The following is a 25592-nucleotide window of genomic DNA, read 5'->3' on the forward strand; positions in this document are numbered from 1 at the left end:
AGTTCATCAAGAAGATATAATAATTAAATGCATTTATCAACAGAGCTAAAAAGATATAAAGCAAACATTGACACAACTGAAGGGAGAAATAGGCAGTTCTAAAATAATGGGGAAGACTTCAAATCCTCCCCTTTTTTTAATTTTTATTTCAGGATATTAGGAGGGTACAAACATTTTGGTTCCATTGTATGTCTTTGCCTTGCCCAAGAGAGGATTAGAGGCAGGCCTTTCCCCTCTACAATGCTTATCACGTCCATTAGTTGTGAGTTTAACCCCCCCAACCCCCTAATCCTTGGAGAATATTACTACCGTGTGAGCACCATAGTGTTGATCAGTCAGTGCCAATTTGATGGCAAGTACAAGTGGAGCCACATGTAATCGCCTAAAGCTATTCTTTTTCCATTGTTTCTAGAACCCACAAACATCACTCTCATCCACCTTGTCATACAAACCAAAGACATGTGGTCATCCGTGACAGTTCTTTCTCCTTTATTCCCCATATCCTATCCATCAAAAGATTTTTTAGCTATATCTCTTTCAAATAATTGTCTTTTCTATCACCTCTCTCTATCTTCACTATTATCACCTGAGTCTAAGCCACTATCATCTCCCACCTGGATTCCTGAAATGTTCTCAAAACTCATCTCCCCAATCCACTTCGCTTCCACACTGAAGCTGGAATAGTCTGTTGGAAACACAAATCTGACCATATTATCGCTCCATGAATAACGCTTAAGTGGCTCCCTATGTTTCTTGGGCTAAAGAACAAAAACCCTCTTTGTGACCTGTAATGTCCTGCATAGACTGGTTCCTGCTGCCCTCTCCAGCTTCTTTCTGACCTCCCCTCCTTGATTTCTCACCCTCACATTTCTTTTATGCCTTGAGTGTGCCAGGGTGCCCGCCCCAGTGCACAGCCTTGGCCAAGGCTATGTCTGCCGCTGCTCCCATATGCTCCTCTCTTGCTCCCTCTGCCTGGTTTTAGCCTGTCTTCCCTTGGAGCTCACTCTACTGGCCACTTCCTCCCAGAAATGACTCATTTTCCTTTTATACACATTCCAAATGTCATGTGCCTCTCTGTTCAAACCGTTAACAGTGTTGAAAGTTCACTATTACTGATTCTTGGTTTATTAATTGTATGCCCCTAGTCCCAACCACTGCTAATTGTAGACTCTTTGAGGGCAGGAATTGTGCCTGTTTTGCTGACTACTGTAGCACCAAATGCTTGGCACATGTGGGTTCTTGTGATTGTTTATTGAAGGAACGAAGTGTGAGTTTCATTAGAACAAGCTAATCACAGAGTTCCTAGGGTAAGGAGATCCTGTCCAGGGGCTCTTTGCCCATGTATGCCAAGTCTCTAGACTTGGACCCCATAGCAAGCACTAAGTGAAATTTAGCTGTGCCAATGAATGAATGCTCCAGAGCCAACCCTTCCTCCAAATCTTAATAAAAAGACTCTGTCAATATAGAGGAAATTGTGATCTGAGGTGCTCCACCAAGCTCCTTTATGCTTGGTATACGGTGGCTTAGCCATATCTCAGAAGTTGTCTCCAAACAAGAAGATGGGGGCTACATATGAGCTATTCAGAGCAAGCCCCCACCCTGGAAAGTCAGACCAGCCCTGCTACGGAGGGGGATGGCTAACTTCCCCAGGAATTCTCTAGGCTGTACATTGGCAGAGTCTGCTCAGCTAGCCCTAGAATTGGATGAGCTGGTCTTGCCTTTAGCTTGGGAAAGGAATGAATAAAATCCTTCATCCATAAGTCTTTCCAGAAGAATCTCGGACCCTACAGACAGCATAGTTTGGCACACAGCACGTGGGTGCTCAATAGCAAAATAATGAATGACTGGATGAGTAAATGCAGCCAACGACTTGATTCACTCACCTTTATGTCATTTCATAGTCATCTGTTAAGCATCGATTATTAGGAGGAAGGCCTGTGCTAGACACTGGCGTTAGAGAGATGAATACGATACACCTGTTCCTTAAGACTTACAATTCTCACTGGGGAGACTTGGCTAAGTAAACCCAACTTGTCTAAGTTACAACAGTCTGGGGAAAGTGCTCTGAGAGAGGAAACCCTTGACACTCTTAAGCAAAAACAAAGGGATGTATCCATGTGCTAGAGGGCTGTTCTAAAACATCTGTGAGTTTGGGGAAATCAGAACAATAGCGTATGGGTAGTGGCATCCTTAAACTCAAGACTCAGCCGAGTTCTGTGAACACATGACTAAAAAAAGGAGAAAACTCAATTTAGTTCCACGAGAACAAATGTGTGTGGGCAGAGACGTCATCCCTTGAGCCAAACACTGAACAGCCGCAAATGTTTAGGGAGCCCTTATTACCAGCCAGACTCTGCTAACATGGGAAAACAAAGATAAACGAGGCATAATCCCGCACTTCTGAAAAGCTTGCAGACCACTGGAGGAGACAGATGTGGAGACAGATAACTAATAATATTGACGCATCGGGGAAAGAGATATTGTGAGGTGTGCGCAAAGTGTCATAAAGTGTTAACAGAATATAGAGAAGAAAGAGAGAGAAACTCTCCCAGGGGCACACGCCAGAGAAGGTGCACTGGCTGATGAAGGATGCGCTGAGGCTGATGTGGCAAAAAATGAGGAATGAGTTAGGACTTTCAGCTGCCTCGCACAAATGTGGCACCATTGGGAATGGAATATGAAGGGGAGCAGGAGGACGGTCACTCAGGGTGCTGGTAACCCCAGGACCACTCTCCAGAATGTCTGAAATCAGAAGTTGCCTCTGATCCCAAGAATATGGCATGAGGAGGCTGGGCTTTGGCATTCTTTGGCCACTTATTTTTGCTATGGCATAAGCCACGTTGTTGTTTTAGGGATAGTGGGATTGAGAAACCAGGGGATTGAGAGTTGAATTCAAGGTTTATGACTATTAAGGTCTAAACTGGGAGGCAGAAAACCTGTGGAATCCTGGCCCTGACCTTGGTCAGTTAACCTTTAGCAAGTTCCCTAAGTTCCCTTGGTTTCCTCGTCTATAAAATGGGAAAATCAGTATCTATCTTTGGGAATGTTTTGAGGATTGACCGAGCTATATCCATGAACTCAGCACAGGCTGAGAATATAGTAAGTGGTCAGTTCCCTGCCTTCCTCTACTGGGGACAGAGTCAGTGAATTAGTACCTGGTAGAACATGTTGCATTAGACTTATATGCTAAAAAATGGAGCTAATCAGATTTAAGTGTTTTGAGAATCCAAGGCAGTTTCCTTTAATATACTGTTTTTACCCTACCATTTGTTTCATGTAAGGAATAAAACAAAAGCTTTTTTACCTTTAAAAGTCCAGTGATTTTAATTGTGTTGCCTTAACATGAAGTTGTTATTTCCACCATTTACCTGAAAGACTAAAGTAGGGTTAGGAACAATTCCATGAACCCAAACACTGAACTGTAGATCAAATGATTTGATTCTAGGGACAAAGCTCTAGAAGATAAAAATTTGCCACTCGGTCTCACCAGAGGGAAAAGGATGCTCCAACACAGCACATACATGACCTTAGGCAACTTCTTTCATTTCTCTGCATGTCAGTTTCTTCATATGCAAAAGAATCTACTGATGATCCCAACCTCACAAAGGATTAATCCTTAAAAGTCATGAAATGGGACAATGTATATAATGCTTTTAGTACAGTGCCTGGCACATAGTTAGCTCTCGAAAAAAGGAAGCTGTTGCCATTATGTTTATTGTGTAGTCATATGTGTGAACCTTTTCAACATCTTTCCCTTTTCCTGTTCCCCTCCAAGGTGCCTCCACCCAGAATTCTAACACCATGGAGCCAGAAAAGCAGGTGGACAACACAGTGAAGATGGCCGGTGTGATCGCTGGCCTCCTCATGTCCATCATCATTCTCCTGGGTGTGATGCTGACCATCAAAAGGAGGTGAGTCTCTGACGCTGCCCTAAAGACTCTGCTGACCCCAGGTGACCCCATGCTGACCTGCCATGTGGCCAGGTCATTGCTCTGTGGATCACTGTCCAGCAGGGATCTTCTGATTTGATTGCTGTGGTCCTAAAATACTTGGACCGACTGTGGCTCACTGTGTTGGTATCCGAAGGGTGTATGCTGCCTGCTCGGCAAGTAGCCCTGAGATGGCTGGTCTCTAAGGGGCCAGTGATCTCCACAGCTGGGCCACCTTGATGTGCAGTGGGTTCTGGGTATCAGGAAATAAGTCTTCCTGGAGTCGCCTGCTGTGCTGTGATCAGTCGTGTCATCGTGTCATCGAGACCCCCAGGGGCTTCCTGGGGAGCCCCTGGAACATCCAGAAATGCAGTTGCAGGAAAGGAATGCTTTGTTCTTTTCACCTCCAATCAGCCCTGATTTCCATCGGTCAAGTAGCAGCATCCCAAGATGCCCTCTGCTTGAGAGAAAAAGCCTACAATGGCGCGAGGGTCCCCAGGGATTCTCCTGCTCCAGGCTCCTTCCTACTCCATGTCCCCCAAAACCTTCCCAGCTGGGTTGTTGCTGCTTGTCACCTCTTAAACATTCTGTCTCCCCAGGCACCTCTGGCCAACGAACACAGTTTTCTCACATTGTGTGTGTTTTTGCCAATGTTGCTTATGAAAGCAAGGGTACAGATTCCCCCTTTAGTCCCAAGATTTACTATACCAGCATCTCCTGGTGAGGAGATGTTGACAGGCTTGAGGATAACACAAGGGAATTACAAGGAGTGAAAGGAAACACAAAGAATGAATATCACCTATTGCTGACCTCCAGGTGCCTTGGTTATTCCTCTAAACAAGAGTCCTGCTGACCTGCTCTCCTTAGCCCCTGCCTGCCACCATGTTACCAGGCCTACTTCGCACCTCCATGTCTTCTCAGTTCCAAAGCCAGGGCCCCAACCTTGCTCTACCTCCCCACTCCCCAGTCTTCTGGAGCAAACAAAGCATTTACCCACATTATAATATGTGCTATTAATATAATGTGCTCTGCCCCCAGTGAAAAGTGCCTTCTACATTATTAACCAAACTAATATCTCAGCCTGAAGCTCTGGGTTTTGGTTACACACAGAGTTCAGGGCAACCCCAAGTACTAGGGCCAGGGACTTGCTGCCATCTGAAGGATAAAAAATACACATGAAACTTGCTCCCCACCAGAGCGAAGGGACAGAATTCCCCCAGACTAATTGCAGCTTTTGCCTTAGAAGCCACACGAATATAAATGTAGAAAATAAAATTTAAAAAAAGCGATGTCCCCATTTCCAGCCACCAGTGATTCAGAGAGAGATACTGGGGTTCCCACTACACATGCAGTTGGCCCTCTCTTAGCCATGTAGGCACCAGAATGTCCCTCTGTCTTTCTCTCATGATTCTGTTTTGAGCCTGTCCTTCCTCTGGCCAGGACAGCTTATGTTAGGACATCCTTTCTTGACATCTTTTGTCTGATGGGATCACTCCTTGCCTCAAACTCTCAGCAGAATGGCTTAAGAGTTAAGGTTCTCATCCAGCTACTTATTTTCTGGTTGGAGGGACCTAGGGAGAAGGGAAGGTGCTATGTTAATATTGGGGGTGAAGAATCCTCAAAGGATTAAGGACAGCACAGTGTTATCACATCACCGTCATCACCGATAAAACGTGGCCATATGACATGTCTCAGTGACTAGGCAGCTGCTATAACATGAGGTAGGACACGAGTTTAGATTTCTCCAGGGGCAGTAAGCATGTTGCACATGGAAGATCATTGACATCGTGTTAGAGGCAGAGGTGAGTTTGGGATTGTCTACCTGGAAAAAGTAATCAATTTAATGGAATCGAATATCTCTTTGATAGGCCTGAAATTTTCTCATTCTTTGCCACTGATTTGTAAGTCAGATATACTCTTCCAATTTTGCTCTTTCTAAAGCCTGGCTTAACCCACATCACCATCGTCTGTGAGTTTGTGAAGAAATTTCACTTCCTTCTCAACAGCTATTTCTGAAATGTGTGACTTTGGGGGAGGGAGGAAAGGGCTTTATGTTTCCAGGGTGGGAGAAACTAGGAAGTGAGTCTTTGGTGTAGTTTTAACCCCCTCTGAGTGTCTGCCTCAACCCTCGTGTCTATCAAAACTGTCCATCAGACCCAATCCACAGGCAGCATCATACGAGCACCATCCGTCCCGGGAGGCAAAACTCGGACATCGTGGTGGTGGTATGGGAAGGCGCCCATCAGTGTTTACTTACACAGCATCTTTTGGAGAAAATAGGACATTTTGCTGATGTAGTTGATAGAAACAATTTAGAGATGGGTGAAGAGAAGAGGAGAAAATGTGGATCAAGAGAAAAATTAAACACGGGCCTGCACCCTTTGCACTAACCTACAACGTCTTTCTGTGCCACAGGACAGTGAAAGATGTGGCGAAATCCTCTGTGCACCTTTTCTGATCTTAGCCCTGTATATAAATATGGGTAAATTTCATTGATCAATTGAGTCTGTTACTAAATTACTGCTGGCAAGAATGTTGTCCATGTCTACCTAAAAGAAGAGGTGTTAAAGTAAAAGAAACTCCCAAATAATACACTAATCACCACAGCTCAGGGTCTTAGTGTCAGCATCTCTTCAGCCTCCCATCATCGCCTACCCTTCCTGGATCCAGGAGTTCTCAGAGGTCAAACACCTGCTACGCTCCATCCACTAGCTCGAACTTTCCTGGGTCTTCTCCCTGCCCTCCATGTGCACGGGCACAGGTGCTTTCTGGGTTTTTTTCCTGCTCCTAATAGGTTCCACCGACTCAAAGTCTCCCTGAAGCTACAGCTATAGATGTTTCCAGTAAACATTAGATGTCTCCAGCTTCTCCCTCTGAGGAGTTCACCATGGTTGGCCTTAGGGCTTCCTCATCACTCTCCAAAGAGAGTCCTTCTCTTCCCATTAGGGGTTTCCTTCCCATTAGAACTAGAAAGAAGGAAGAGAATGGGCGTGAGAGACAAAGGATGGAGGGGAGGGCTTCACAAAAGAAGATGAGTTAACTTAAATTCAGACAACTGGGGGAAAAAGAATGAGGAAAAAAGAGAGAGAAAGAGAGATTGGCAAAAATATCAACAATGCCCGAGAGATATTTTGTTGCTGTTGCTTGGTTTTGTTTTGTAATTGGGTGGGGGGTCTTGAGAAATGGAAGGCAGAAAGAGATATGAGATGTTGGAGGGTAATTCAAATGGGATTCTCTTATAGTTTGCAAGAGATGCAAGTTAAAGCTCAGAATTCTTTTGTATTACCTTAACTGATTAGACTGGGATTCTTTCAGTGTGGAACCATGCAGAATCAGGATTACATAAAGACACCCAGGGTTACGTGAGCATTATAAGAAGGGATCCTGGAGCCCCTTACTGATGTAGCTAGTTACTGGTGTGGTTTTAGCCACACTCACTGTGAAAACCCATCCTTATGCTGTTACTGGATAATGGCTCTATCTTTTTCTCCTGGATCTATTGATCACATCCACACCTTAGAATGTTCTAGAATAGGTGCCACATGCCATTATGTCACAGGACATACCTCCTTTTCATGAGCACCATGTTGAGTCCTGACATTGAGGGAGACCCTCATCACTGACTCAGCACTGCAATCCTGGTCATCTTCATCCCTTGCGTCCTCCCCTTAGAATAGTTGGACATCCTCACCCACAAAACAGTGGGCAATCAAGGAGTTGCAAGGCCACCTCTATGGTTCCTCAGCTTAACACTATAGGGCACTGTGTGCCTTCAATGCAAATTGAGGTGGAAAGCACAAGTTTTAGAGCTTAAACAAGTATATCCTAATGGTTGAAGGTGTTTATAAGCCACTCACATATGAGAAGGTCTCCACTTCAAAGTTTGTGTGGTGTGGAATTATATGCATATGCCCACTTGTGTCATATAGTTCAATTTTACGCCTTGGGACACACTTCCTGGAGTCTGAGCATGGTCTCCCAAAGCTGAAGGTATAGCCTGCACTTTTGTGCAGGGTAACACCAGAGCCAGGTTATGCAGGATTCTTTGGTAGAGCTGCACCCCAGGACTTGTCTGGGTCCTACATTAATCTCTCCATCCCTTCTTACTTTTCAAATGAGAACTAGAGAATTTTAGGGAGATATTTTCAAAATTGATACCATGCATGGTTCTAGCCACTAGGAATAACTGCCTATCTCCTCCCCTCCTCCCCAACTCTGCCCCTCCTGGCCCAGCCTAAACTTTCCACAAACCACACCTTATCTGTCCAAATGGTTACTTTTCCAAGAGTGTATTTGCTGTGTCTCGAGTTTGAAAGATGAATGTCTACTGTAAGATATAAAATATATGCATCTCTGGTTATGCATTGATCCTCTGTGATTTGTATCTGCCCTCCAGTGGCTCCCAGCCTAATGGATGCAGACACCTTGTAGCTGTGTTCCAGGAATCAGAAAAACTGGATCCAAATTTTCACAGTCCTGTTTATTTGCTGTTAACCTTGGAAAAACAAGTTAACAAATCTCAGCCTTTGCTTTGTCATCTCTGAGATGTAGCCACCTTTAAGGGGCTATTCTGAAGATCAGATGAGCTAATGGTTGGAATAGGTTTTGTTTCCTGGCCCTGCCTAAGGAATTACAATGCACAGTATCTACAGGGACATCCATCTCCACATGACCGTCAGTTGTACCAAGCCAGCTCCCCACCCACCAATAATATGGTAACAGCAGTGTTGCGATAAATACCCCCGCACTGATCTAATTTGTTCATTTTCCATTTAAACTGCTGCCATATTCTGATTTTAATCCTCCTAATAATCATAGTAGGGCATGTCTTCTACTTTTTTGAGAAGAGGAAACTGAAGTTCAAAAATCTTACATGAGTTGGCCATGGTCTTGGGCAGAGTTAAGATGCAAACTGAGACTCTGTGACTCCAGAGCCTGTGCTGCTGACTTCTGCTCTGTCTGTCCATGGAGACTGGCAGAAAAGAAGCAAATCCTGAACTAGGAAAGAGGTAACCCAAGTTTAGGTCCCATTTTTCCTCTCTGGGCTTATTTTCCCCAACTTCTTGATACTCTTCCTTTGTGCATACTCTTTCCCTGAGTGAAATGTCCTGACATTCTTCACCTACAAAGTTCCTGTCACTCTGTCACCCTCAGCCTCAAGACCTTCCAAGCAGGACTCCCAAGTATTACCTACTCAATGAAGTCTTACCTCCAGCCCCCAGCTGCAGAAAGACCCAATGGCACACTCCTGCATGCAGCCACTGTGCCACATGCACAAGTCTTCATCTATGGATTTGTCACTCTACCCAGTGGTTGCAGTTTCGCTGGCCTTGAAGATGGAAATGGCCTACAAGGGATGAGTCTTCACTTCAGTCCTCTCTCGCTAGAGCTCCATTGCCCTGGATCATCTGCTCCTGGTTGTCTACCTTGAAAATCCCTCAGGTGTTTCATAGTCAAAGTCAAAATCATAACCTACTCCCCGACCCATTCCCAATCTTATGTCCTCATCTCATTGACAGGCACTAACTACTACCTCCCATCCAGTTAGCCCAACAGGTGGGATTCCAACACCCTGGATTCTCCTAAATCTGCATCTTTACATTCTCTTGGTCACACCCCGTCTCTCTCTCGCCGGACTCCTCTTCCCTGGGGCAGGCCTCTATGGCTCTATTGCATGAGTTTCCTCACTGGCTTCCTGACGTCACCCCACCGCTCCAACCCACCCTCCACACTGTAGCCAGGGTAATGTTTCAAAAATAAAACTTGTACTCCCAAACCCATTGTCTAAAATCCTTCACTGTCTTCTCTCCCTTATAACAATGGCTCATGGGGTGGGAGTGAGGGAAGAAGCACATGTCTGGGGAACTCTGTCAGGCTGTGCTGTCCCGCCATTCACAGCGGTCCTGACAGGTCTCCTAATGTCTCACCCCCACTCTGATAGTTTTGCATATGAACTTTCTCCTTATTCAATGCCTATGTTCCTCAGCTCCATGTGACCAGATATTACGCATGTTTAAGGTCTATTTCAAGAGTCATCGTCTCTAGTAAATCCTTCCTGACCTCCAGTCTAGACACAGTCTCTTTCCCAGCTGGATCCTGTCTGCAAGGATCTGTGTTATGTTCTGCCTTATATTTGTCCTCTGTATTCACATCGCATCTCCTCCACTGGACCATCAACCATCTATTCTGATTCATCCTTATCTCAAATGTGCCTTGCAAATACTGGGAATTCCCTAAAAACATGTTGAATGGGAGAGCCCAGTGAACTGAGAACAGATGGTGCCCAGAATCGACACTCTGTCTCTTGTGCAAGAGAGCTTCACTCAGAACGCAGCCCCGGTATCAACGCTGAGCATCGATGGTGCACCAAGTCCTGCAGTAGCAGGGTGGCAAGGCTGGAGGGCGGGACATGAAAGATATGCCATGGCCTGAGCCTTTAGAGGACACATTGTCTAGTCAAGACGAAAGAAAAACAAAACAGTTAGGCAATCAGAAAAGCTAACTACTGGATGAGCTAAAAGAGGCAAGGCATGTTACTAGATTAGAGTGTGCTACAGATCAGAAAACTGAAACGCATAGAGTTTAAGGAAATTGCCCCAAATCACGTAGTTAATAAGTGGCAGAGCTGGGTGTCAAACTTGGGCAATGTGATAATAGAGTCCACACTCTGAAACACCATATAACCTGGATTAACTGTAAAACAGAACCTATGGAGATGCTAAATTGTGTGGCATAATTTTGAGTGATTTGCTGAGGTGGGAAAACAGCCCAAACAAAATGTGTCATTTTGTCTTGTCTGCCCCATTCTATACTGTTCCTGACTACACTCTCGAAAAATGACACTTTCTCCTTCTATTTGCACTCATGTGGGCAGCCACTCAAACTGGAAACTTGGGAGTACTCTTCAATATGACCACATTTAATGACCTGTTGACTGCGTTTCTTAACCACCTTCCACATTCCCCACTTCTGCTCCATCTTCATGACCACTATAAAGGGGCCCCCAACATCCCTTGTCTTGCCCTTGCTGCAGTAGCTCCCACGACCCGAATTGCTCTCCTGTCTGACTTTCTCCCCACCCTCCTGCCAGAATTATCCATTTAGAACAAACATTTGGCTACTTAGCATCTTGAGTTTTCCCTACAACATGTAGGACTGAGACCAAGTTCCTTGAGCTCTTTGGGACCCAGCCCTTTGAACCTGTTGACATTCCCACCTTGCTAACCCACCTGCCCAGTCCGCAAATACAGTTCCATGTGCCTAAAATTACCTTCCCCATCTTCCATGTGGCTTTGCTTTGACTTCACAACTCTGGGCATCACAGATTCTGGGCCGTCTTGCCTGTTTCCCTCCCCACCTCTACCCCCAGGTATGACCCCACAGTTCCGTGTGTTGCTGCATCATACCATTTGTCACACCAGAAGACAAGACAATGCAGTAGTTGTTAACACAGGCTCTTTAGATCAGACTGCCTGGATTCTCATCCTGCCCATACCACTTAACAGCTATGTGACCTTGGGCAAGTTGCTTAACCTCTCTGAGCCTCAATTTTCTTGTCTGTCAAATGAGGATAATAATGTCTCATAGGGTTATCATGAAGATTAAACAAAATAGCTCACATAATGTACTTAGAACAGCACCTGGAACACAAATGATCTCTCACTATTTAAGTGGTAGCTATTATTATTATCATGTGTCTTATAATTTTTTTCTGGCACTCTCATCAGTCATGTGGGCTGGATTAGGATCTTATTTGTTTCCTATCTGTACTTGGAAGAGACAGGTAATAGATTTGGCTCTTGAGAAGTTTTTGCTGAATTAATGATGGAGAGATGGATGAATGGATGATGGATAGATTGCTGGATGGATGGATGGATAGATGACAGAGTGGGTTTATGGGATAGAAAGATAGGTAGATGGATGGATGAATAGGTGGATGGGTGGACGGGTAGATGGGTGGATGGGTAGATGGGTGAATGAGTGGTTTATGAGCCAGAAGGATGGGTAGATGGTCAAATGGGTGAGTACACAGTCAACTAACTAAACTTGGTCCTGTTTAAGTGGTATGGAACAAAGGAAAACTGTGCCTAAAGTCAATCTTGTCAGCCAGTTGAAAAGAAGGTTCTGCGGTATGTGATTTATTAAGTTACAGGTTATTGTTTTTTGTTGTTGTTTTGGGTTTTTTTTTTTTCTAAGCACAGCTGTCTTCCTGCTCAGGATTTTTGGTTTCAGGCAATCTGTTACTTGCAATATCACTGTATCCTTGTAAATTTAGACCTTCAGTAAATCTTTTTCAAGGCTTAGAAAAAGCACACAGGTAAACCATTTGGTCACAGAGTAAAGACCTGTGACACTTGCTCTGGAAGACTTTTCAGTTTAATTGGGAAAAGATACTCAATTAATAGAAGTTTCTTGATCACCATCATCCTAGAGTTGCCTTGAAGCTAGGTCAAGGAAAGCATTGGCTTTTGGTGACATCCATGGTAACTCAGAGAAACTACTTGGAAGAGGTGGTCTGTGGTTTGAAGGTGAGGAAGGAGGCATGTTGCTTTGAGGATGTGGCTCAGGAAGAGTTGATTGCTGCACGTTGAGAGCAGAAAAACTAGCAGATCCAGATACTGAGTGTAGCCCGATCCCAGGAGCAGGTGGCAGCTGACAGTGGAGAAATCCAGCCCAGGATGGAGGTCTTTGACCTAGTGAGGAACGACCTCTTAGAACCTCAGAATCTTCATCTAAAAGGAGAGTAGGATGACTTTTTTCCCTTTGGGTAGATACTCAGTAGTGGGATTCCTGGATCAAAAGGTAGTTCTACTTTTAGTTCTTTGAGGTATCTCCATACTACTTTCCATAGGAGTTGTACCAGTTTGCCGTTTGGCAGGAGGGAGGGGGAGAAGGAGATGGGTAAATTCACACCTAATGTGGGTGGTATGCATTGTCTGGGGATGGGCACATTTGTAGCTATGACTTGGATGGTGCAAAGGCAATATCTTGTAACCTCAGCATTTGTACCCCCATAATATTTTGAAATAAAAAAAATAAAAGAAGAATAATGATGTCTGCTCTACAGGGTTGTGGAGGGGATTAAAAGAGATAAGGCATGTGACATCTCAATACCTCACCAAAGTTCAAGGCGCATCTGTTTTCTTCCTTCCCATAAGGCAGTGCAGGCTAGTGCTTTAGAGCCATGCTGCTATCAAATCCAGTTATTAGCTGTGTGATCTTAGGCAAGTTACTTCATCTTCTTTGCCTCGGTTTCCTGATCTGTAAAGTGGAAATGACAACAATGTCTATCTTTTAGGGCAGTTGTGAGGAAAAAATGAATTAATATAGGATAAGAGCCAAGAACAATGCCTGGCACATAGTGGGTGCTGCATAAGTATCTGCTCTTATTTTATTTCTATTTGTATTATCCCTAAAGAGGTGAACACTTTGTTCCTGGTCACCAGAGTGGGAAAGAGTAAGCCTTATGTCTGTGGATGAGTTAGGGACACAAACCACCCTTTACTGAGCCCTGCTATATTCCAGGTCTTTAGGTTAATATAATGCAATATTAATTTAGATGAATGTAATATACATAAAATACTTTATATATTATATATCATATCTACTTTGAATATAATTTAAATTAGTATAATCTAATGTTAATGCCCGCAATGACTCTTGGAAATAGGTAATTTTTACCCCTAAGCTTGAGATGAGGAAGCTGGGACTTGCGAATGTTTGGTGACTTCCTCAAGGCCATGCAGTTACTAATTGGTGGTACTGAAATGCTGTTTGAGCTGTCAGTCATCCATGCCATCCACCTTGGTGCATGGATCAGGAAATAGAGGCCCAAGAGGAGGAATTCACTTGCCCAAGATGTCACAGTGAGCAAGTGACAGACCTGGGATTAGAATGCTGGCCTCGTGGTTCTCAGCCAGTGTTCTTGACACTATGGAGAACACAAGTGTCTGTAAGTCTTCTTCTTCAAATGGGTAATAAGCTTTCTGTCCCTGAGGAATCACAGGCACTGGACCAGCCGGCAGGGAGGCAGAGGAACGATATCCTTATGGTGCCAACCCGTGTGACTGGCGAAGGGGATTTGGTGACTTTCTGTGGGATTTTCCAGTCCCCATCCATCATGGTTCCCAGTTCTTCACCCTCTTTCATCCTCTAGGGCTGCTGTTCTTTCAGTCTAGGATATTGAACAGTTTTCTGCATGAGCAGATCTTGCTGCACTGTGGCTCCTTGTTCCCAGCTCAGCCTCCTAAGGAGGTGCAGGTCTTTCCTTCTGCCAGCTTCTTACCTCTCAGTGTTGCTTTCCTTCTGGGGCTATAGGGTTGGGCTTTGTCAACAGAGAACAGTAAGCCTAGAGATAGCCCTGCCTTGGGAGCTTTGGCCACTGCCTACTCGAGAAGGGGAAATTTGGGGCTCTGAAAACAGGCCCCCTGACATGGTTATAAAGACTGTATCTTCCTGGGCCAAGCAAACAGGATCATGGTTACAATTAATCAAATAATTCAAGAGAGAAGGAAACAATTCTTCCCTACTTAGATGGATATTGGGAGACCTGAATCATCCAACAATTTTTCTCAATCCACAAGTGTATCACTCATTGTCAGTGTAGCTAAATCTGATGTGAAATAGAAAACATTCCCCTTTATTTTCTTGCAACACAAGAAAAGTTCTAGCAAAGGGAATATCATGAATTTATTTGAGTTTTTTGATTGCTCAGAAGCCAAGAGGTAGGAGGGACATTAGAAAGAGATTGAAGGCAATAATTTTTTGAAGCTCTTTTGGAGAGTGGAATTCTTAGCCATGTGAAATCTTAAGTGAAACTCCAATTTATAAAATAGGCAAAGACGGAGATGCTTGGCTTTGGCAGATGGTGGGGGGACCAGCACTCCCACCTGCTTGGTACCCTCCTTCTTCATTACAATGTGGCTGCTCTGCAGAACCTCCAGGCTTCTGGGAAAATAGTTTGAAAACTACGAATCTAGTTCAGACTACATTAGGAACAGGTGCAGAAATGGAGGCACAGAGAGTTTATTCAAGGTAGAGTCTGTTCAAGTCGAAGGTTGGAACTCCCTTTTAGCACACTGCTCTTTCATGATACGGTTGAGTTTCTGTGTTTTCTGTATACCGCTGTGTAACAAACTACCCCCAAAATCTGACCGTTTAAAGAAGAGCAATTACTTATTTTGCCCATGAGTCTTCACTTTAGGCAGGGCTTAAGGGAATGATTTGTTTCTGTTCCATGATCTTCAGGGTCTCAGCTGGGACAAGTTGGTTGACTGGGACCAGAACGTTGGGGACATTCCTTTCTCTTCAGGTAGTCTCAGGGCCTTTCCACGTGATCTCTGCAGCGTGGTGGCCTCAGGGAAATGGGTCTTCTTACTGGAGGCTCATGGTTCCAAGAGAGAGTTCTGGGCAGAGCTGTGAGGCTTCTTTTCTACCTAGTTTGGAAAGTCCTGGAACGTAAGCCCTGCCACATTCAGATGGTCACACAGGGCTAGCCCTGATTCTGTGTTGGAGGACGCTACACAAGGACCTGTGTATTGGGAAGTGGGGGTCCCTGGGAGCCATCTCGGTTGCTGCTACAGGATTTCCTTGCTTTGGGCATGACCTTGCTGAATAGATTCTGATGTGATTTCATTCTAACTAGAGAAGACAGAAGGAGTCATTGTGGTGCTGCTTAGATCATGGGAACATTGTCGTGTGGAGGAGCCACATGTGTCCTTGACTGGTCCTAGGAGGCCACAGAAAGCTGATCCAAGACCAAAAAAACCAAAAAACCCATAATTATAAAGAAGCTAGTTTTGGTTGACCACAAGGAAGAACTTTCAAACAATGAAAACAGTCAACTTGAAACTTAGCTTCCTCTGTGTGACGTAATGAGTTTCCTTATCACTGGAGAGGTTGCTGTCATTTCTTCTCCCACTGGAAATATCTGATTCTCCATGAAGACAATTAGTAGAGGAACTTGCATCTCCTTGAGCTTAGGGATGCTAAAATAATATATGCATTTCTAAGAATCAAGATTTCATAAAAATCTAATTCTTGTTTTGTTTGTCTTTTCTTTTTCCCCCTTTTTGGACATTTTCTTCATCTGACTGCCCATCAATATATAGAAGAAATGCTTATTCCTACTCCTATTACTTGTAAGTATCGAGCCGGTGTTAACTTTGCTTCGTGCCCTGTAAGGGAACCTGTAGCATGCATTTCCTGCACCAGCCCAGTGTCTGTTGGTTTCTCACATTCACTTCTGTCTAAGTCGTCTGTAGCCCTAAAGTTTTTGTTTTACATAGATGTGTTCCATTTGAAAATGCACTGTCTTTGTTCAAGTCTGTTATGTTTCTGCCATCTTAGACTTTGCCCCCCTATTTTTGGATATATGAAGGGCTTTTTCTCCTTTGGGAGTATAATTTTCTAGTTAGGAATCCCTGAATTCCAGCGAGAGGGGGACTCAATCCTCCTGCAGGACTTGCATACATAAGACAGATCTCAGCAACTTCTGAGTTCACTTGTGTCTTCTTAAGGAACGGGTAGCCCTGGGGGCTCAAAGGTTAGAAAGGGATTCATTGGCTGTTTCTGCTATTTCAGAAAGTCTACAGGGTATCATGACTTTATCTAGAACCAGCCTCACAGGTGACAGAAACATCCAACGTCTTTGCTTTGGGCTGGAATTATCTGTTTGATGTTTAGCATTAGTTATCTCATGTTATCAGTGAATTTTGTTGGGAATTATAGATGTCTGCTTTCCTATCATTTTTTTTGCACTTGCTAAATAAAGGTTATTTTTTAATTAATAAAAAGAGATTCTTAAAACATGAAAATAAAGGATAAAAAGTCTGTACAATAGATCTTTGGTGATTAAAAAAGTTAGAAAACCACTGAATTAGTTCTGCATTCCTAATATACATTTCTATTTTTGGAAATTGAGGTCCCTAGAAGTAAGTGAACTCATCACACATTCAGCTAGTAAAAGAGTGAGATTAAAACTCAGAATGCCTGGATCCTAGTAAAATGTATTGCCCAACACTGCATGTCTTCCCTCACTCCTGGCACACCCAGCTTCGTGAGAGAGGCCATGCCTATTAGCGATTACCTGCTGAAGCCTTCACAGGTGAAGATGGAGCCAGCAAAAAGCTGCCTCATCCCTTCTGCTCAGTATTGGGTCTGCAGGTCAGTAGGGCTGGTACCACCAACCTCATGCTATATAAGAAGAAATGGATCCCCATCACCACCAATGCTGGAAGTACCAGAGAACTTACTTCATTTTTTTTATTTACCTATTTCACAAACATGCATAGAATATGCACATTAAGTTCCAGATGGTGTGGATGGAGAAATGACTAGGACTTTCAGCCTCACCCTCACAGTGTGCTGAAGCCTGAGAGACTAGCATAAAATCAAACAATTGAAATGCCACCTGAGAGGTGCCAATACGTCTGTGGTATAGGAACACTTAGTTGAGTGACTAATTTTTAATTTGGCAGGGGATAGTTGTTAGAGTATTTAGAGATTCCTTTAGCCAATACTGAAAAAATAAAAATTCTGATTAGAGGAAACAGCATCTGCAAAGGCATGGGGGTATGAAACAATACGGTGTGTCATTGCTGTGGTGGAGAGAATGAGTTTTTCAAGTCAGGCAAGCCCTGAACTCACTTCTGCCTCTCACTCACTGGTTGTGAGCCTTGAGCAAATTTTCTAAATTCTTGGAGTCCCCTTTTTCTTAATTCTAAAATGAAAGTAATAGTACCTAACTCATAGAGGTACCGTGAAGAAGAGATGAGAAGATTTTGTAAAGTTCCTGGTACAAAGTTGGTACTCATGAAATGTTAGTTTACTTTCTTTCCCCTTCCAGAAACCACAGGGGTCATGGCAGTAATGGTGGCCTCTGGGAGCCCATCTGGTCTTGCAGGGGTTCTTAGGGCATCAGTGTTCCATGGTGGGTGGTGGGTGACCCTTCACAACCTCTGTGCACCTCACCCCTCTGTCCGTTAGCCAATGTATGTAACATTGTCTTCAGGTGCCCACTGTACACCATGCACTGTGCTGGGTGCTGTGGTGAAATCACAGATGAACAGTGTGGAAGTGTAGAAGACAGATGTGGAAATGCTTGTCATTCCAGGTGCAATGATAAACAATTGGTACAGAGATGAAATTTTATGCCATGGCCCTAGAGTGTGCAACTCATGCTGGAAGTGTGATGCAGAAGCATCTGGCTGGGACACAGGGTTCCCATAATAATATTCATAATTTTATATTCACCAACCCCAAAGCACCAAGTGTATGTCACTGTAATATTCTGTCTTCTATAGAGAAGCCTTAGGTAGTTAGATTTTCTCTTAAGCACCATCTCCCTATCCCCAACCTCCTCCAAGCACTTGTGTGAGAAGATGAGGCATCTCCTAGAATGATAAGGCACTGAATAGGTAAAAGGTGTCTAACATCTGGACAAGAGGGGAGAAGGGAACCATCACCACATTCCAAGTACTTTGTATATACTTAGTTCACTAAGTCCTCATAATAGCCTAGCCTGGTACGTACCATTATCCATATTTAACAAAAGAGAAATTGCTCAGAGAAGGTAAATCATTCTCCCAAAACCACCCAGAAGTAGATGGGAGGGAGAATGGATTATCTTGGAAATAGAGACATCTGTGGAGGGAGGGAATGGTTTGGAGCAAAGAGGATGAGTATGACTCTGGATATATTGGGCTGAGAATGCTGGTGGAGCTCCAAAGCAAAAATGTACCATGGGAACTTGGAAATGCAGAGGTAGAGTTTGGGTGGGAAGTGGATGTTTGGAGACTTTATCTGAGAGGTGGCAGATGAGAATATGGGGTGGATGAAATTAAGCCTGGAGAAAGAATACAAGAACAGAGGGCTAAGGGCTGAGGCCCAGGAACTGACCAGAATTAAAGATTCAGAGAAATAGAAGCAGACAAATGGGAAGGAGGAAACCATCAGAACCAAGAGGTGAGGGCCATGGCAGGAGGAGGAGTTGGTTGGCCATAGAAGTTGCTGCGGAAGATGGAGGGGGAGAGCATGGGCATGACTTTGACCTTGGCCATCAGAAGTCACTTGTGCAGGTTTTAGGGTAGGGGAGGGGAAGAAACCAGCCTGCCTGGGGGCTGTAAGAAGGATCACGTTAACCATGGGCTGTAAAACAGAGGAGAAACATGATGTTGACCACTTGGGGGACCAGGAAGTTCCAGGCAGAAGTATAGTTAAAATGGAGGAGCCCAGGCAGAAGGAAGAGGGTGATGATGCTGGAGGCGGGGTGGCCGCGGAAGGGAAAGTCTGGGGGCAAGGTGTGTGGGGACAGAGAGCTGCCTAGGAAGGGAACAGGGACAGGTCTTGTGAGCGCACAGGACTGAGAGAGGGGCATGGAGTTGGAGAAGAGAGAACAGAAAGGAACCATGGCCTCCAAGTGCTAGCACAGGAGTACAGGCCCAAGTGGGCGCCCTGAGCCCTTGCTGCCCAGCGTGGGTACCATGAACCTGAGCATCAGCATCACCCGGGAGCCTGCTGGAGACACAGCATCCAGGGCCCCAGCCCAGACCTCCTGAATTAGAACCTTCAGCATAACAAGATCCCCAGTGATTAATGTGCATGTTATGGTTTGAGAAGCACTGACTTAACCAGAGTCTCAGTTGTCTCTTCTATAAAATAGGAAAAATAATACCCTCCTCACAGGGGTTGGGAACCCTCTGGTCCCTCCAAAAGCCCCAAAATCTTCTATGAAAGAAAAAGCCTTCAACACACATTTTTAAAAAAAAATCAGGCCCACAGGTCCCAGGTTGCTAATCCTTGCCCTACACTTTCAAGAGTAGGGAGAGGATGAAGCTCAAGATTCACCCTGCTTTATTGAGCTCCTACTATGTGCTGCATCCTGTGCTTGGTGCTGCAGACACAAAGGTGAGTAAGATATACCCTGTACAAGCCTACGAAAGGACAGAAATTACCAGTTGGTCCCTACTATGTGTCAGACTCACCTAGTGCTTATAACATGTCCTGCAAGGCATATGTTATTGGGTTGATTTTATTTAGATGTTAAGACTGAAATTTGAAGACTCATCTATATCCCACAGCCAGGCTGCAGCAAGGCTAAGTCTGAGCCTTACCCGTACTTCTCCCCAAGCTCTGTTCTTCAGGGGACAGAGGGACTCCTGCCTGCATGTGCTTGCAGAGCCTAGCCAGGTCGCAGGAGATCCAGCATCCAAATGCAAGTCTGTCTGCCTGTAGAGTCCCATTTCTGTCTACAGCCAATAGTGCCTTACTAGGGAGAAGAAGCGGTAGCTATTCTGGGGCAGCAGGAGGCTCTTGGGGCAATCCTGTCTCCGCTGTCCTGGGGATTGGCCACATGGTGTGGCTGTCTCCCAGGCAGCGTTGTGCACAGGTAACATGCTAAGGGGGAATCAGAGCTGAGGGCCCTGGGCTATTGCAGCAGAGGAAGCCACAAGGTTAGAGTGAGAGGTGGCCAAAAGGGTGCTAATGACCAGGATTAATAATTGCCCAGTAAAAGGTGAGCTACCAATAAAAGGATTTGGGGACCTAGGGACACAGGAGAGTTTAGGATAGGGCCCTGCATCATCTCTCCAGGATGCACACACACACAAATGACAATAGCATGGGTTTTGGTGTCAGACCTACATCACAATTCTAGGTCTGCCTCTTCCGTCAGACTGTTTTCACCTTGAACAATCATGGAACCACTCTGAGCATCCGTTTCTTCATCTGCAAAACAGTGTTAACAACAGTGACTTCCCAGCATTTTGGTGAGGGGTGATGAGAGAATGTATATATAGAGTGGCTGGCACATAGTAGGTGTTCTACAAATTGCAACTATTACTCCTCACATTCTGAGCTGACAAAAATGCTTCTCTAGAGTTCCTTTTTGCCTTTCTTTAGTAAAGCAGCACCCAACAAGTGCAATTGTTCAATGTTTGCCTTTTAAAAGGATATTAAGAGTTGGCATGTGTCCACAGGTTAATTTACCTCAAGGTATGTGATGGGCACAGTAGTTGTTTCGAACAGAGACATTTTAGTGTAGTAGTTCTTTAAAAAGCACTAAGATGTTTACCAACCGTTCTGGCTGAGAGAGCACTTAACTATTTCACTTAGCCTTGGGCAAATACCTTGTGCAATGTCTCAGAGACAGAAAACTATGACCCAGGCTGGTTCCTGGGACTCTTGGGCTTTTCCTGTCTTCCTCCTCCCTCCCCCAGTGTTCCAGTATATTCAAATTCTCCATCATTCTTCAAGGTCCAGAACAAATGCCGCCTCCTACAGGAAGTCTTTCCTGATTCTCCCCATCTGTGGGAACGGCTCCTTCCTCTGAACTGCAGTCCCTTTGTAACATGGGCAGGAGCAAATGTGTCTAAAGGATGTTTCTTGTTCATTAGGGTGCTCTCTGTGGTATCCCTAACAGATACAGTGAATCCCCAGTAAATGCCTGTGCAGTGAGTGAAGGAACAAGATGAAATTAAAAGAGATAACAGCTAAAGTCAACAGGAAGATGTTCTGTTCTTAAAAAGGAAAAAAAAAAACGGCATCGAGTTTTAGATAACTCCAAACCAGACCCTGAACCTTTCTTGCTTTCATAGCTTTAAGGCAATGTTTTGTCTTATTTCTGCACCTGTGTGACCCGGACAAGCCATTTAACTTTTTCTGAGCCTCAGTTTCCTGATATGTAAAATGGAGGTTAAAAAATGCAAAACTTACAGAAGTCTCACAAGATTCGATGGACATAATGTTTGTCAAATGTGCACCACACAGTAGGGCCTCAATAAAGCGAGAGACTGCTTCCTTTCCCCAAATGCTTACGCCTCTTCACATCATCAGCTGCTTCAAATCTGATATCGTTGCCTCAGTATAAAGAGGCATTTTAAAATGATTATATCAAGAGATACTCAAAAAGTATTTAATGTAATTTATCAGCCACTTTGAATAAAAAAATGAAGAAAAATAGGAATAGGAGAAAGCCATTTAAAAATGATAAATGCCAATTACCGAAAGCTGACAGCAAACATGTTGGCGGGTGAAGCTGTAAGACATTACGGTGCAGTCAAGACAAAGGTGATAACTGTCGTGGCTGCCATTCAGCCAGCGGGGAGGACCCTGGTGAGAATTCTGATTCCTGGGCTCCACCCCCAGATCTGCTCAGTCTCTTTGGAAGCACGGCCTGGGAATCTGCATTTTAAGGGGCATCTTCAGTTATTATTTGAAGAGTTCCTGACACCCTCCCATCACTCCGATGTAACTGTCCCTTTTACAGTGTTTGTCCCTGTGGTACCTTCTGCCTGGAATGCCTGTTCCCCTCTGTGCCTAGAAAATGACATTATCTTTTAAAAGGGAACACATCATTCTTCTCCCTTGCTTTGGTAGCCTTCCACTCCTACAGACCATATCCCTAGTACTGGGCTCATATTTTTGCTGTTGAATTCACCTTCCGCGCCTTCACTCATTGCCTCATTCATTCATGAAACTTCTCGGGTTATACTGCCCTTGGCATGTTTGCATGTCTATTTCTTTGTAGATAAGGGTGACGTATCACTCATCTTTCATTTCCCAGTGACTAGCTTGGTGCCCAAAACAAATCAAGCATTGTAAGATTGTGTTGATTAGATCGGGGTATGTTAGTACCCCTCCAATTTTGTTCTGTCTCTCATTGAGTTATATTATTCCCTTCTCTAGAAGCTGGTTAATATCCATTTTCATTTATTTTGGCATGTGGTGATGGTGGTGCTAAAAGCATTCAAGTCACCTATTTCATAGTGTCATATTGGTTTTAGGTTTAGAAATGTTGCATTTGTATTTGCATGTCACAACCGTAAATGCATAAAATTAGTGAATGCTGTTGCAACATGATAGATACAAAATGCACTGGCTAGATCATGTGCACAAATAGATTTGGATAGAGGTTGTGACTGAATGGAGGCTTTGTTGTTTGCTCCATTGCGCTGCAGTCTAAGCACATCAGTCGTGAATACCAAACAGAGTAAATCTGTAAGTCAGAGGCTCTGTCGCCTTAATCAGGGAAAATATAAATGAGTGTTTCCCCTCCAAAGGTAGCAAAAGATATTTATACTTCAGCTGTAAGTGTACACCTAAGTTTAAGTTTTAATCCCAACCAGGTATTAGTGATGACTTGAGGCCTTGAAAGGTCTGTCTGTGGTTCTAAATGCTTCTACTCTGTAAACACATTTGAGCTTCACAAAGAAGGTAAACAGGAGTATGGGGGATTCTCTGCTGACTGAGAGAGGTGCCCCACTGAAGTGTGGTTAGGAAGAAAATTCCTGTAGAAGACACTAGGATGTGCTACTCAGATGCCCCTGCAAGAATGAAGGACTTGCTCCCCTAGTTGCTGGCACTGCCCTTTGGGACTGGCTTTTTGGAGTTGCCTTACCCAAGATCATCCAGTAGCTGGTCAGCACGGGGTGTCACAGTCACCCCAGCTTCGGAGCTTCCTGTGGGCTTGTCTCCAGCCACCACTGCAGCTACATCGTCACTCGGCTTTCCCTTCTGCCCACTCTTTTTCTTCCCCTCCCTGCCCTCCCCTACCCGTCCCTCCCCTCCCCTTTCCTCTCCTCCCCTCCCTCCCAGTCCCTTCTTTCTGCAGGTGAAGCTCCCCGAAATACATCTCCTGCATGTCAATTTCTTTCTCAGAGTCTGGTTTTCAGGGAGGCTAACCTGTGGCCCTCTCATTGGCTTTTCCTCAATTTGGCCACTGTAGACTAGTGGGCTTGAGTACATTGTGTTTCCCTCCCCTGAAATGCACCCTTCATTGCCCATGGACACTTTGCAGACCGACTAATTGGGGTTATTACTTTGTTACCTATTGACTGGTAAACTCTAAAAAGTTCTTCCTTGGGCAATCGTTCATTCATTTGTAGGCATTTGCTGCTCCCCTGTGTTTGTGCTGGGCACGAGACACACAGTGCTCTTTACACATAGCCCTTGCCTGGGGGAGCTGAAGTACATCACAGAGAAGACTTGTAGTAACACCCTGAACTAGCCAGGGGAGAGAACAAGGATCGGAAGTGCCCAGCCACAGTGCCCCTTAGCCATGTGTCTCCAGGGCAGGAGTGGGTTTACTTCTGAAAACACAGCCTTCAGCAAGCATCCTCCAAATGAGAATGACTCTTGCAGCTAAGGCCGCAGCAAAGATAGGATCCTAAGATGAACAAACTGGAAAATGTCTTTCTAAGTGGTTCAGCATAGTGCTTTTAATGGAAGGAAGTGCGTTAGTTAAGCCCTACAACGTTGGTGATGATGGTAAAGATTGCATCTTGTTTGTATACAGAGCTTTATCTCTTCCAAAGTGCTTTTCCACTTATTACCTAGTTGTCTGGTGAAGCTCGAGGGTATTTCATAAGACATATTCGAAAGATGATTGTGCCAAGCAGGAAAAGACCTGAGCATTCTTGCTCCACAGTTTTAGATAAGTCTCTTAGCTCCATTCCCAACTTCAGTTTCTCATCTATAAAATGGGAGTCATAACATCTACATTTTAGAACAGTCCTGATGTTTAAATGACATATTCTTTCATTCATAAGCATTTACTTAGCAATTTCTTTGTGCTAAGCACTGAGCTAGGTGTTAACTATTGAGTAAGAAATATTCTTCTTTCAAGGAGTGCACAGCTTAAAAGGTACTTGGACATGTTAAGAAAAAGTTATAAAACAATGTTATAAATGCATGAAAGAGGAGCAGTGAAGATAAAACAAAGGGGAGGGAGTCACTGATTCTGCTTTGAAAGAAGATGCCATGAATTGAAGGGCCCAGTAAAGTTCCTGGTATGAAGAAGATGCAAGATGTTTTCTTCAAGAAATGACAGTCACTCACTTTTCTCCTTGGCCTCATTATCTCGAAAACCCCCCTCTACAAACACACTTTTTTTTTTCGTAATTAGTTTGGTGACATGCTAAGAAAAAAACTTGAAAAGGAAAAGAAGAGGAAGAAAGGAATGGAGTTGAAAAGGAAAGAAATGGCCAAGGAGGAAATGTGAATCCTAGTTCTACTTAGCAGCTGTGAATTCTAAACCCTCTGAGTGTCAGTTTTCTTATCTGTAAAGTGGGAATGATAGTGTTCAACTCATGGGATAATCTTAGGAAATTATGTAATACAGTATATGCGCCAGGGGAATTGTTTTTATCACAATAGGGTAGAGATGAGCTAGAACATAGCAGTGGTTGCTTATGTCAGAGAGAGATAGACAGAGAGAGAGAGAGAGAGAGAGAGAGAGAGAGAGAGAGAGAGATAGAGGTGTCAATTTTAACCACCAGATATAGTTAAATGGAAAAAGAATTTGTCATACAGCGTGAAGTAGGGTAATTGTAGATGGTGGTTCTTAAAATTTACTGATTTTCCCCTCTGAGCAGTTGTATGGGACACGCTTCATCCTAGCCCCCACCCATGGTGATATCAACAAGAGAGATCAGAGACAATGAATGATTCTGGCCAGAGCTGCAGGGTAGACAATATCATTTTTATACAAGACCAGTGGGCAGAAATAGGACTGGGGTTAAACGTGAGGTGGGGAGACAATGGCTATTTCCAAATATAGAGGCTTGCAGACTAGCTTGTCCTTTGTGATGTGGCTGCCAACACCTTCCTTTAAGAAGTCAAGGTTCGGCCAGGCGCAGTGGCTCACGCCTGTAATCCTAGCACTCT

At 44.3% G+C, this 25592-nt stretch overlaps 1 protein-coding gene across 1 annotated transcript in view; it reads left to right on the plus strand.

The window, feature by feature from the left end:
- PTPRT (protein tyrosine phosphatase, receptor type, T) overlaps positions 1-25592 on the plus strand; it is a 734792-nt gene that overhangs the window by 562146 nt on the left and 147054 nt on the right. Inside the window, exons 14-15 of the mRNA XM_012652055.1 lie at positions 3776-3911; positions 16040-16069. Coding sequence (XP_012507509.1) covers positions 3776-3911; positions 16040-16069 — 166 coding nt within the window. The remainder of the gene's footprint in view (positions 1-3775; positions 3912-16039; positions 16070-25592) is intronic.

Source organism: Propithecus coquereli, unplaced genomic scaffold, assembly GCF_000956105.1.
Source record: "Propithecus coquereli isolate 6110/MARCELLA unplaced genomic scaffold, Pcoq_1.0 Scaffold378, whole genome shotgun sequence".
Classification (NCBI taxonomy): Eukaryota; Metazoa; Chordata; class Mammalia; order Primates; family Indriidae; genus Propithecus; species Propithecus coquereli.